The sequence below is a fragment of the Oreochromis aureus genome, linkage group 3 (genome assembly GCF_013358895.1).
Source record: "Oreochromis aureus strain Israel breed Guangdong linkage group 3, ZZ_aureus, whole genome shotgun sequence".
Lineage (NCBI taxonomy): Eukaryota > Metazoa > Chordata > Actinopteri > Cichliformes > Cichlidae > Oreochromis > Oreochromis aureus.
In genome coordinates this window covers 56,011,642-56,026,325 of record NC_052944.1, presented here as the reverse complement: position 1 = coordinate 56,026,325, position 14,684 = coordinate 56,011,642, and the positions used below count along the sequence as shown (strand labels likewise).

Here is a 14,684-nt window from a genome sequence, read left to right as displayed (position 1 = left end):
CAGATCATTGGGAAGTTCATTCAGAGGGAAACTCATACATGACACTTGGTCAAGTAACTGCAAGACTTTGTGACTCCGTGAATACCTAAGAAAATATCTTACAGGGCATTGCACACTCATTACCCATGGAAATACAGGTTTCCCAGTGCCATAAAGGGTTTTTTATTTAGTGACAGTTTGAGGTACTATGACCCACATTTAGTAATTACATTTAATCTACCTGATAACACTTCATCTTAAGACTGAGACAAAGGCAAAATGACAAAGTATGAAGGAACACAGTCAAGAGTTAGATGCTTAAGTATAAAACCTCTTTTCTCTCTCCATGTTTATCTGCTTTTCCAACTAATTCCCATTCCTCTCTCTGTCTCGTTTCTGCAGGACACAGTGTGATCTGCCTTCAGCTTGAACCCTATGTGAATCAAATTAACACCATAGTTTATTGCTTTTCACCCAATCAGACCTAAAGAGGATTGACCACTTTCATTCACTATAATTGTCTTGGTTTATGTGCTTGAAGAAACATCACATGGAAGCAGAACGATGTTTTAAATGGGATACTTACTTAAATGTGGATACCTGGACACTCTTTTCACCATTAGTGGAATAACATATGCCAAAGTTTCATTGACTACAAGCTCACTAGCCTGGATTACTGTACCCTGAAATTACAGAAAAAACAAACCTGCATCTGGATTTCTGGCATTCTTTTCTGGAGGTGAAATGTTGACATGCTTTTCCAGAGATCTAGCATCCACCAAGAGTTATCACAAGGAGTTCATATGAAAATTTGATCCTTTTCTGTTGAATACATAATGGAATAAAAGGGTGAGACAAGGTGCTTACAAAAACAAACAGTTCAAATACATCTGGAACCTTGTATCCAAACATAGAGCCCCTTCCCCTGGCTGCAGAGTGGAAACAGGGGTGTGTTTGGAGGTTTACCCTCACCAGGCTGCCACTTGCAGATGGAGGCCCACCAACACTCCCCAGATAGCAGCAGTGAGGAGTGCACTGTCCTGGAGGCTCCGCCCGGCAAAAACGCCTGCCCACAACATGCAGGGAAGGTAGGTATCCAGTAGGTATGCAAATGTACTAAACTACATATTAAATGTGAAATGAAAGAAAGCAAAAACTTGTCCACATATGAGTCAAAGCCAAAATTAGCTCAAACCTTGGAAGTCAATTTCAGTTGGCTAAGAACAAAACTTTCTGTTAACCATTGTCTTTGATCTACCCTCTATGGGCACAAAGCCAGCTTTTGAGGGTTTCTGGTGTAACCAATAGGTATCTGGACAGGTTACTTCCTATTCTACCCTCCACACAGACTGTTTAGCTGCATGCAACCAAAGCCTGCTGAAACATGATCGGTGGTAGTCAATGCAACTACAAATGGAAACCAGAAGTTTTCCAATACCATACAATGTTCACGCTTGACCTCCATATTATAATCCATATTTATTTTTATATTCAACCCATATAGCTCCAATATAAACTAAACTAAACTAAAGCTTTTTCTTGATTCATGTGACCCAGACCTTTGACCTATGGCCTTGAACCATTATATACTAAAATTATGTATTTCATTACCTTTACTCCCATGATTGGAGCAGAATTGGTTAAAATCATTGTTTTTTTAAATCTAAAAACTTGAAATTTTAACATATTCATATACAATGCATGCTCAATCATCCAAATAAGTAAATCCCAAAGGTTGATTGTTATATCCAAATGAACAGAATCAATCTTTTGGGAGATACTCAATATAGTTTCTTTAAATCTTTTCTTCTATGTCAATTTTGACCTTTGACACTAACAATCAAGGCAAATGTCAAATGCTGAGCATTTCTGGGTACTCATGTCGCCCAAGGCCGAGTATATTCTTGTAAAGTTTGAAGATGAGCCATAAAAAAAATTGGGTTAATATAAAGTTTTTACTGATTTTCACTTTTGTTGTGACCTTGATGTGATTTTCAGCAAAATTATTCAGCTTAAGCCTTTATTTGTACCTACCATCAGACAAAATTTTAAAATGATATTTTGAAAACTAGACTGCTAAAAGTTGGCCAGATAGACAAACAAATTGAACCAATTACCAAAGACTGGTAAAGACTGGACTGTAAAAGACTGGGTGGCTGTAGCTCATTAGGTATCGCAGGTTATCCACAAACTTTTAACCTTTAAAAAGTTGCAATTTTTTTTTAGCTGGTATGTGTGGTGCTGTTTCTTGGACAGTAGCACTGACTACTATGACAAGACTCTGGAAAATAAAATGGTGCGCTGTTAAGTAATATGATGTTTGCAAAAACATAAGTTTATAGGACAGATATGAGCAAGTTATGATTCTCAACATTAAACTTTAAAGTGTAAGCCCAAAGCCTGATCTGTGTTATCTATATGTTGTTCCTATTTAATCCAGTTAATGACTAGCAACTGTACAACAATGAGACTAAACTAAAGCCTGCATTTTAAATATATCTAGGCTATCATGGTGCATTTAAGTCTTAAGTTTTTCTCAGAGTGTATCTTCTCTCTCCTCTTTCCTCCCCCCATGCAAACCTTTCCATTTGCAGGTTGCTGACTTGTACTGCTCTGCCTGCAAGTGCGCACTGTGTGAGGACTGTCTTCCCGACCATGCAGAGCACCCTAAGGTGGCCCTCAGCCAGGCCCTCGAGCAGCACCGCAACAACCTGCAGGAAAGACTGGGTGCTGTTCAGGACAGGTACAGGTTGAAATACCTGGTACAACATTAATAAACTATATTCAGTCCATTAATCTGTGCCCCCAACAAACCCTTATGTTATAGCATTGTGCAGTGGTGCTATTTCTATTTATCAACAAAAACACACACAAAAAACCCCAAAACTCTAATGCTGAATTACTTTGTTTAATATTATAAACTGCAGAAGTAAGCCAATGATAAATATCTCCTGCCGTTTATTAGGATTTTATTATTTTTATATATTATATATTTTTATTACTTCCCTAAGACCAGCAGAGGGCTCTCTCATTTACCAAGCTTCATTTAATAGTGTTTGTTGCAGCAATTCACAGATGTTCCCTAAATGCCTCACATTTTTTAAAGAAAATAATAGATGCGTGAGAGTGTTCTGGGCCCAGGACTTTTCTCAAGATAGACAAATAATAATCTCTGCAATTCCATTATTTGGTTAAATAAATGTTTATGTAAGTTTGAAGAGAATTGGATGAATGGTTCTTGAGAAAAATGAAGAACAGATGGGTACCAGACCTGCAGAGAATTGTTGAATTAGCAGTGTACAATGCTGCAAATGCTACTGTGGGAATAAGATAGGTGAAAGATTTCTTAAAATACATACGGGCGAGAGTAGAAAGTTAAAGAAGTTACTAAGTATTTCTAGTGAATACCATGCCCATCCACTCATGTATGGAATTATAGTAAGCAGGGAGTAGTAAGTGTAGGTCCCACATACAAAATGCACTTAAAATATTAAAAGTCAAAGTTTTACCTTTGCAAAAATTGGAATAAATAAAAATACAAATCATCTGATAGCATTTAATTCTTATAGCTCCAACAGGTACAAATGTATTTGCTGTGGAGAACAAGTGGCATGACAAATGACATATTCAGTTAAAGAATAATGCACCTAATATAACTCAATCACGAGTAACTATTAATAGACAGTGAATGGAGGAAAGAGGAGATGCTGACATCTGGTGGACAGTGAGCAAAATACAGGACAAGGATGAAATGATTTACCAGGCTGTAAAAGCTTGACACTAACAATAACATGTTATTAATTTTTCTCAATTAAAAATACAGGTTTCATATGTAAATATTTAACAACATAAATGTAGCATAAAGAAAGCTTGCTATTGTTGTTTTGCAAATTAGATGTGTAACAGCCTTTCTCTTTTGTACCTGTCCTCTCTAGACTCCCTCAGATTTCAGATGTACTGTCCTTTGTTAAAGAGATCCTCCAGCAGCTGACCAATCAGAGGGCTTCCATTGAAGAGGACATTCAATCAAGCTTCGAGGACTTACACAAGCAGCTGGATGTTCGAAAGAGTGTACTGCTGATGGAGCTGGAAGTTACATACGGACTCAAACAGAAGGTGAACAGAGTTTGTTTAATTTTTCCTTTGATTCTTTGGAAAAAGTACAACCTCTTCAGTCACTGGGATACTTCTTTAAATAAAACACATCAAATAAAACAAGTCTGAAATAGGGATGGGTATTGATAAGATTTTAACGATTCCGATTCCATTTTCGATTCTGTTTAACGATTCGATTCTTTATCGATTCTCTTATCGATTCTTATTTTTAAAAAGGAGAACACTAAGGTCGATTAGCTTAGAATTTTGTTTTATATCTTCTCTCTGAACAAGATAGAAATTTAGGAGTAACATGGCCTTATAAACCCAACAGTGAGATCTTAAGAGATCCAGCCTATGGCTCTTCAATGGGGTGTCACAGGGTCCCCGGGGAAAATTGTAAATGTAAAATAATAAAATAAATATTCTTCTGTAGCAATAACAAAGTATAACATAAATTATTCTGTAGCAATTACACAAGAATATCCAGTAATGTCCCTGCCTACAATTAAACACATTCACTTACCATCTGCTGTGGCAAATGGCTGCAAGGTTTTGACCACAAACTTAATCACTGCTCGGTGACATTCGGGCCTGAAAAGGTCTACCGACGCTACCGGTGGACTGCAGCGACAACTGCCAGCGAGCGCCAGCCAGACTCTGTCTGTCTCTCTCATCATGGTCACCTAAATGCACAGTAATGGCAGGTTTTGTAATAAAGCAGATCGCGCTAACATAATATGCACTGTTAGTTGATTATTTACCTGCCGCATTAACGGGAGATGACGTGCAAACGTTACCACTGCTGCTGGGTTGAGATTCACGAGTCCGGAGCGGAATTAAAAACACGACATTCATTTAAGTTCATCGCGTGTTTTGTGAGCAAATGCTTTTGCATATTCGTAGTGTTTCCTCCCTTAAATGAAATATCTACTTTGCAAGTATTGCAAGTTGCCCTGTTGTCATCCGTTCTGGTAAAGTATAACCAAACTTTTGAGCGTTTGAGCCGCTTAGGCGCCGTGTTTCCTGCCAGGTACGCTCCGACGCTCCGCAACGTGGTGACGTCATTCGGGCGACTGAATCAATTAAGGGAATCGTTTGCAAAAATGGCAAACGATTCCAAGGAATTGAAACAGTGGGAACCGGTTCTCAACAAGAACCGGTTTTCGATACCCATCCCTAGTCTGAAACTGTCTTATGAAATTTTTCTTTTTCTGTCTCCAGGTTCTCCAAGCCCAGATAGACAGTCTTCTACGGGGAGAAGGGGACATCACAGCCACCTGTACCCAGGCAGAGGAGGCTCTGGCTGGAGAACCCTGTGTGGCGAGCCTGCAGGTGGAGCGAGAGCTGTGGGAGAGGCTGGGTGAGCTTGCTGGTCTTGGTTTGCCATGCCAGCCGGAAGAGAATGACCAGCTGGATCTGGTGATGGAGACAGATGGGTTAAGGAAGTCCATACACAACCTGGGGACTATTGTCACAACCAGGTGAGACAATTCTAAACAATTTCACCTCAGTTTTATTTATTTAATGCTACATCACAACAACAGCTACCTTAAAGCAATTTGTATTGTAAAGTAAAGACCCTACAATAATACAGAGAAAACAGAAAACCCCCTAAATTCAGATGGTCTCCTATGAGCAAGCACTCCACCAATGGTGGGAAGGAAAAACTGCCTTTTAACAGGAAGAAACCACTAGCAGAAGCAGGCTTAGGGAGGGTCGGCCATCTGCTACAACTGGTTTGAGGTGAAAGGAGAAAGATAAGAAAATACACGCTGTGGTAGAGAGCCAGAGATTATATGCAGAGCGGTGTATAAACCTACAGTGAATGAAAAAGGTGAGTGAAAAAAAAACACAGAAACATTCAGTGCATCATAGAAATCCCCCATCTCTAAGAGCATGGGGTTTGGGGGCATTTCAATGTTGAGCAAAAACATTCAACCCTGTGGTTTTGGATTTAATGCAATTTCATTAACACTCGTCTTTCTTCTCGTCCTCAGTGCGGTGGCAAGCCAGAGCGAAGCCATGGGTGCAGGTCTTGAGCAATGCATTGTTGGGCATCCTGCCTCGGTTACCATTGTAACAAGAGACAAGTCAGGGGGAGCCTGCAAGAGTGGAAATGCGATCCTCTCTGCTGAGGTTTATTCTACACCCAAACTCCTTAAAATTAAGTACTACTCTGTGTTCACACTTCAATACAAACAGTGACAAAACATGATCATGTGTTCATGCAGGTATTCACACCAGACGGCAGCATAGTAGATGGTGAGATAGTGGACCACAAGAACGGGACTTATGAATTTGTGTACACGGTGCCAAAGGAGGGTGACTTCTCACTGGCTCTCCGTTTGTATGACCAGCACATCAAAGGAAGTCCCTTCAAACTGACTGTCACCAAGACTCTAGAGGCTGAACTAGACGTAGGTGGATCTTTCTTTCAATATTAGTACATTTCTACTGTCCGTTTGTCAAATAATGTCTAAATTCCTTTAATGTCAAATGTGATATACACCAACAGCCCAAACTTGTCCTTGGGGTGTCAACCAGTGCTATTTTGTCATAGCCAATGGCACGGCTCATTGATGTCCAAAGTGTCCTTCAGCATCTGTGCCCTGACGCATCAGCTTATGACATTACTGAAAGGGATCTGACACTCACAAGATATTTTTAATTATTGCTATGAAGGCCTAGTCAAATAGTTTTACCTGGATCTAAGAGCTTGTTAATCCTCTTCTCATCAAACGAAACTGATATTCAAGTATGTCCAATCTCACTGCAAAACTTTGTGCTGATTTCATCACACAACACAGAAAAGCTCATATTGTCATATTGTAATGTTTTGCTTGTCTTTTGAAGGTCAAAGCTCTTGAGCAACAATGATTCAAGCAACACAACTCAAGCATTTAGTCCATTGACATTAAACTTGAAAACCTAAATTTATTTGATTGAGCTTACCCTACATTCATCAATTCATTGACTTTGGCAAAAGATGCAGGAAGCTTTCCAAACAAAAACCATATAAACTTCATAGTTACTGTGTAATGTGTTTCCCTTTTTTCTGTCTCTCCAGGTTTCTCCCTCTACAACAACGGCAACCAACTCAGCTGCCAATGCTACGCCGTCCACTGGGTCCTCTGAAGGAGCAAAGAGACGAGGAAAGTCACCTGGTCAGAAGAAGAAAGGCTCAAAGAGGGCTAGCAGTGCCCTTGGTACCCCAAGGCGCAAAACTCAGAACCCCATTGAGGATGACCTCATTTTTAGGATCGGTGAGACATTTACCTGGAAGAAAGGAATTGTGCAGACAGACTAGGATATTGTACACCTGCTTATTTAAAGCTAGTATATCCTCATTTTTGTGACAACGAAAGGTCATTTTAATGCTTCAATCAATGTAGGCTTACTTCTCCCCATCATATGAGTCATTTTTTCCACCATGGTGGAATTTTCATCTGGCTGATTCCAGTGTCTGTTACTTATTTCATGCTAAAGTTTATGAAGGGACTAAAGTAATGCCATTGTGAATTTTAAAAGCTCAGATTCACCAAATTGTTTTAGCACACAAGTATGATGGGACTTGTGTCAGAATAACTCTAATCTTTGACATTACAGCTAATCTTAGATTCTCCTACCTTAAATTTGTTCTAGAATTGCACCACACATATGAAAATTATTGTTTTAGAATAATCAAAATTCATTTGTAATAGCAAGAAAAAGACAATATGAATCTTTCCATAAAAAAAAAACAAAGTCAGTGGAACAAAAAGGACAGGGTTTGGGACAGTTAACATCATCATACAGTGCCCTGATTTTCAAAACTACATAAAAAATTTGCCTCCCTGTATAATCCCACCAATTCAACAAGCAAAAAGTTGTTGAAAACATGTTCAAGATTACTTTGATATTCAGCTAAAATGATAAAGGTGAAATGCCCAGTTTTAGTCTTGATAATGATACTCCACTCAGATGTCTTTTAGACCTCTAATCAACTCGTTCAAAAGGTAGGTAAATGTGAAATGGTCTTCCATAGAAAGTCTTTCTACAAAGTCAGAAAGACAAAAAGAAAACATGAAAAAAACTTGAAAATGAATTTTCACCTTTCACTTTCAACAAAATTTACACAAAGGGGGCTTCTTTATAAAACAAAAAAACAAAATCCATGGGTATTTTGTGCTTGAGGGGGTAGGTCTAGTCCAAATGTATGTTCAAGGAAACTTGAAGTCAAATTGAAGCTTCATGCCAAAGGTTAGTGCCTCAGTGGTAGCTGAAAGAAATTTCTCTATATAATGGAATTTAAAATCATATTTTGCACTATTCAGGAACAAAGGGAAGGAATAAAGGAGAGTTCACCAATCTTCAAGGAGTAGCTGCCTCTTCCAATGGTAGGATACTGATCGCTGACAGCAACAATCAGTGTGTCCAGGTATGGCCTGTCTCTGAAAAGCTGCAGGGTTCATTAAAAAAGCCCAAATTTGTGTTGGTTAAACAATGTATATATGTCCAGATTTTCACCAATGAGGGAGAATTCAAGAGTCGTTTTGGAGTGCGGGGACGATCGCCAGGTCAGCTACAGCGCCCAACTGGTGTAGCCGTGCACCCCAGTGGTGACATCATCATTGCTGACTATGACAATAAGTGGGTCAGCATTTTCTCCTGTGAGGGCAAATTCAAGGTATGTGTGCTGATATGTCTGGAGTTGAAGGGGTATTGTACTTTATTGCGAGCAAACGCTCATTCTAATGTTTTCTGTGTTGTTGATCTATGCAGCAATCTTATTGTTTGTATTTGTTGTTCACCAGGCAAAACTTGGCTCCGGAAGACTCATGGGACCAAAGGGCGTGTCTGTGGACCAAAACGGTCATGTTATTGTGGTTGACAACAAAGCTTGTACTGTCTTCATCTTTCAGCTGACTGGAAAGCTTATTACCAAGTTTGGAAGCCGGGGCAATGGTGACAAGCAGTTTGCAGGTAATGTGGACTAAATTATATTATTTCACGTAATTTAATTCCCAAAAATCTACTATGGGCTGTGAATTAAAGAATAAATATATATAAAGAAGAAAAGGCAAATATATGAAGAGAAAATGTTTGATTCTGGATTGTCTTGAGATTAACGACTCTTTAAAAAGTTTGTACTATAGGCAAGGCAAGGCAAGTTTATTTATATAGCACAATTCAACAACAAGGTGATTCAAAGTGCTTTACAGAGACATTAAAAACAAAAACAAATAAAAAGCACGATTTAAAATTAATTAAAACAAGCAAACAAACAAACAAACAAACAAACAAAACAGTATATAAAATCAGTAGTTAAAAAGTAGGTTTTGAAATTTAAACTTAAGTGTGGATTTGGTGCTTTATTCAAATGCAGCTGAGAATAGGTGAGTCTTCAACCTGGTTTTAAATAAACTGAGTGTTTCAGCTGATCTGAGGCTTTCTGGGAGTTTGTTCCAGATATAAGGAGCATAAAAGCTGAATGCAGCTTCTCCGTGTCTGGTTCTGATATATAGGAAACATTGATGTTTTTAACCCCATGAGGTCTGAGTCATCACTGGTAATGAAAGCAGTACTAACTGCCCTAACCCCATGTTTTGGTGACCAGCACAAAGTATAAGAAATGTAAATAGTTAGAGCAATTAGATTGCGTACCCTTTTGTCCCCTGACTGCCAAAACAATGAAAATGATACGTCCTAAAAGTTAAGAATTGGGACAATCACCACTGATGGCTTAGATCTGAGAGGGTTGAAACATTTACCCCCCAACTTTTGGCAATAAGGGAACAAACAACATTTTAACTTGAATTTCTTGTTTGTCCCAGGCTTTGAGGCTAGGGTTGTAGTTATCACTGATGACCTCAGAAGGTTTACGTGCGCTAATAAAAGTACTTAGGTGATGGTTGACAGTTGAATAATTAACTTGCTAAGTCTGAAAATTGATTTAAGAACTGAGTGCATTTGAAATTCTGTTTAAAGTTTAACCGAATGACATTTAAATCACTTGACGACCCCAACCTTTAACTGTAAAATATTGTACATTTTGTTTTTTCTTTTCTTTTTCCCCAATCATTCTAACAGACTTCAAGAACTATTCAGATAGACAAATACCAGTATTACCTTTCTCTAAAATACTTGCGAATTGAAAATGTTAAAAGAGGCTGAAGCTAATTGAAAATACATTGTTCGTTGTACAATGTACAACCTATTTCTTTGTTCCTGTATTTCTTTCCTAAAGGTCCCCACTTTGCAGCAGTGAACAAAAACAATGAAATCATTGTGACAGACTTCCATAACCACTCTGTTAAGGTACAGCATTTTACTGAGCTTAAAGGATAGTTTTAGTGTAATTTTATGGTAAACAAGCAAATATTTCATGTCAAGTCCAAGGATGCTTTCAGAGGATTTAAAATAATATATCTTTATCATTATTTCTCTGGTCAGGTTTTCACGCTTGAAGGAGAGCTTGTATTGAAATTTGGTTCAAATGGTGAAGGAAACGGCCAGTTCAATGCTCCCACTGGTGTAGCGGTGGATATTAATGGGAACATCATTGTAGCTGATTGGGGCAATAGCAGAATACAGGTAAAACATTTATATATGGTCAAACTTTTATATATAAGCCCTACTGTGTAAGTTTTTTATATATAAATAATACATATCTTCGACATTTCCAGGTGTTTGATGGCAGTGGCTCCTTCCTGTCCTATATCAACACATCAGCAGACCCTCTTTATGGACCCCAAGGTCTGGCTCTGACTTCAGACGGACACGTTGTAGTGGCTGACTCTGGCAATCATTGCTTTAAAGTCTACCGCTACCTACAATGATGGAGGCTTGCATGATGATGGGGGATGGTGACGTGGACGCGGTAGACAAGTTGATGGTTTAAACGAAGCGACAGAGTGAGCACTGTCAAATAATATGAATTACTGCATGAGCCTCTAACTGCTCCCTGTGAATGTGGAAAATGGGATAGAAGGGATGAAAAAGTCAAAGAAAAAGTGCTCAGTTCCCATTCTGGGTTTCAACCAGAACTCATGAGGGAAATACCTAATTTGAATGTTTTTGGTGATTATTATTAGGTAAGATCATAAAAAAATAAAAATAAAACAAAACATTGATAGCAGACGAGTCTCAAGAGGGTTTAAGATAGGCTCAAGTGAAAATCTCAATAATTTCCAGCTGTCATACAGACATTGAAGAATGGGATGTAGATAAAAGTTATGCAATACTGGTTCAGAGATGTCAAATTTGAGAGGTTCAGTGTCTATAAATGGGCTAATGAGGAAAGCTTTAGATAATAATATTAAAAAACTAAAACCAAACAAAGGCTGCAAGAGAGATGATAATGATTTCTTCAGAAACAACTGCTTACTAAATTTATGATGTGGTCAATGAGACATAAAAAGAAGCAAAGGCATTAATATGGACACAAAGGGACATAATGGAAATAATGTGGAGAGAATGAATTGAAAGACTGAAAGTTTTCTAATGTTCTGCCTTCTTGTGCTGTATGTAATACACAAAATAATTGCTTATGAGCTAAAAGAGACCTATGTCTTCCAATTCCATTACATAATTAGAGACTTCCACTGTGGATTTAGTGCCACACTTTAACAGCCCTTGAGCAAAGCACTTAACTTAAAGCTAGCCCAGCTGGAGAGGACTGCAGATGTGCTGAAGCATACAAGATTTTATTTGTAAATATGACAAAAAAAATTTCCAAATTTATAAGACATAGACCACTTTTAGCCCAAAGTGCATTGTTTGTACATTAGGATTGTTTGAACATGGAATGTTATTTTGATCCCATATAACAGTATTCTTTACAAATCTTAGGTAATAGATTCATTATTAGAAATGATTGCTTGGCTCTAATTCTGACTGTCTGAATTAATGACTGATTGACTTGATTTGACAAGAAGCGTTGTGTGTCTATGCTTGGTTTGAGTGTTCAGATATTTTTTCCTGATAAATCTGTTGCAATGAGAAAAAAGTGAAAAATTTATCCTATATATTTGTGAAGATACGTTTAATAATATTGCATAAGCTGTAATCAACATATTTGGAATCAGTAACAGCAGCCGTCTTTTGCAGGAACATTTGCAGGTCTGGTGCCCTCATGAGCCCTTTGAGCCATTGTGTTTCCATTGCATTGTAGGATCAACTGATTTTATGATGTGAACAAACCCGTTTTACAATGTCAAGGTCTGTGATACCAATTCACAACGCATAAGTTAACAGAACTGATGTCCCATGAGATCAAAACAACAACAACAGTGACAACAATGAAGGGGACCAGGATGGTTGCTGCATTTACATTTAATGTGCTCCCTAGAACTCCTCGCTATGTCCTGCTGTTGAAATGCCCTATTTTTACATATTTCTCTATGCTTGTCACCATGGCAACAAAATATCAGAATTTGGGGGAAGGAATTCTAGAATGTCTCTATTCATTCTTCCTTATTGACAAGGATACAAGAATGCTTTAAGAATTCTGAAAAACTGCTGTTGCCCGCTTGTAAAATTCCACATATTCTGTCAAAAAAGAGAATACCTCAGTGTTCTAGAAGCATGCCTCTGTTGTTATGTAACTGTTGACATCAAACATATCAGACATCTACCGTGAGCTCCCATTTTACAAGTCTAAGCTAAAAGACAATTTACAGTAACGTCAGTAAAGTATATTTAAAGTAATGTTAAAGTCTCAAGCATTAGCCATTTACATTCGGAAAAGTGCTATATGCCAGTAATAATGAAACTACAAAGCATTTACATAAATTGTTGAATAGGCAAGACAAGAATTTATGTTATTTCCATCTGCAATGAGTTGGGGAATATTAATATACTGCAAACTTCTTTGTTGATTGTGGTAGTTTAAGTGGCATCACATCAATTACTTACACATTTAGTTTTTACTGAAACAGGAATTAAGAAACTCATCATTATGTTCACAGTTGGTCAGAGATTCTCTAAGTTATATATTTTACTACTTCTATTTATTGCTTATTTATTATTTATTTATCTAATTAGTTATTTTCACCTTGCCATTCGATTGTGTTACACCATGTGCATTTAAATTCATAAGTGCCCGTTGCATTTCTACTTATTTGACATTTCAGTCTTTAGGCTGTATTGAAATGGGACTGGGATTAGAACTGCTGTTAATATTTTGTGAAGTTTCCTTAGTTTTTTTTTTTTTTTTTTTTTTAATTTTTTGTTAAATTAAAAAATCAAGCTTGTCAGTTAGCAAAAACAGCTCATTAGCAACTCATTTTGGGATCAACAACACTTTTAACTCAAAACTAATAAGTTAGTTGTAAAAACAGTGCAGTGCAATGACCAACCTTATAAAAACATTAGCTTTAAATGGCTAATACTGCTTGTTTCTTACATAACTGATTACAAGCTAACTTATTAATTTTGACTTGTTTGTAGCCCTCAGTTTGATGTTGAATGTTGATCATTTTTTCACATAGAAACAACAAAATCACTTTTAATAACAATGAAACAACTTCATCTTCAATACAATGACAGTAATTATTATTCAGTCCAGTAAAAAAAAGTTTGGCATCTCCTCGTTTGTCAGTTCATGGATTTGTTGAGACTATATTTTCTAACATAAGCATCCTGTAATGCTGCTAAGTGTCAGATTTTGCTCATCAACTTGAAATAAGATGTTTTGATTTGTTGGTACTATTGATTGTTTTAAAGAAATCCGACTGTGTTTCCTAATGTAACCTGGGCTTTGTTTACTGGATATTGAGCCTTAATGTTGGTATTGCATATGAATGTTGTTTGATCTGGTAGAATTGCCTTCTCAGTAATTTTGATGTGATGATCGTTTTGGAAAAATACAGTAAACAAGATTTAATTAGAATTTCAGACACAAACAGCTCATTTGTAGCCGACACAACCATTGCACATTTTCTTTTGGAATCCTGAAAAATAAAAAATAAAAAATGCCATTGCACATATGTACAAATGTGGGTGTTTTACGTGTAAGATTTTTAGCAGAAAATGCAACAGCATTGTGTATTGCACTGGTTTGACTTTTTTTTTCCTGCAATCCTATTATGGTGTTTTAGAAGACAGCTTTCAAAATACTGATCGCTTTCATACAGTGTCACTTTCAAGGTCTTTCTCGCTCTGTAACTGCTGTCATGTCTGTTTACTGTTATGGGCTATGACTTAATATCCACATACACTCAACACTGAAAATAAAGCATTGACTACTGAATAGCAGCTGTTACTATGGCTTGGTTTTGTCCAAAATGTGAACAATGTCAACTAATTTACCATCTACAGTGCCTTGCAAAAGTATTCGGCCCCCTTGAACTTTTCCACATTTTGTCACATTACAGCCACAAACATGAATCAATGTTATTGGAATTCCACGTGAAAGACCAATACAAAGTGGTGTACACGTGAGAAGTGGAACGAAAATCATACATGATTCCAAACATTTTTTACAAATAAATAACTGCAAAGTGGGGTGTGCGTAATTATTCAGCCCCCTGAGTCAATACTTTGTAGAACCACCTTTTGCTGCAATTACAGCTGCCAGTCTTTTAGGGTATGTCTCTACCAGCTGTGCACATCTAGAGACTGAAATC

At 37.4% G+C, this 14,684-nt stretch overlaps 1 protein-coding gene across 1 annotated transcript; it reads left to right on the top strand.

The window, feature by feature from the left end:
- The first annotated feature begins 945 nt into the window (after positions 1–945).
- LOC116310817 (tripartite motif-containing protein 2-like) lies at positions 946–14,270 on the top strand. The gene is made up of 13 exons (XM_031727721.2): positions 946–1,067; positions 2,574–2,722; positions 3,915–4,095; positions 5,299–5,558; positions 6,075–6,213; positions 6,309–6,494; positions 7,145–7,340; positions 8,391–8,494; positions 8,576–8,743; positions 8,871–9,039; positions 10,304–10,374; positions 10,510–10,650; positions 10,743–14,270. Exons 1-13 carry the CDS (start codon positions 969–971, stop codon positions 10,893–10,895), a joined length of 2,016 nt encoding a protein of 671 aa, XP_031583581.1. The 5' UTR covers positions 946–968; the 3' UTR covers positions 10,896–14,270.
- The last annotated feature ends 414 nt before the right edge of the window (positions 14,271–14,684 follow it).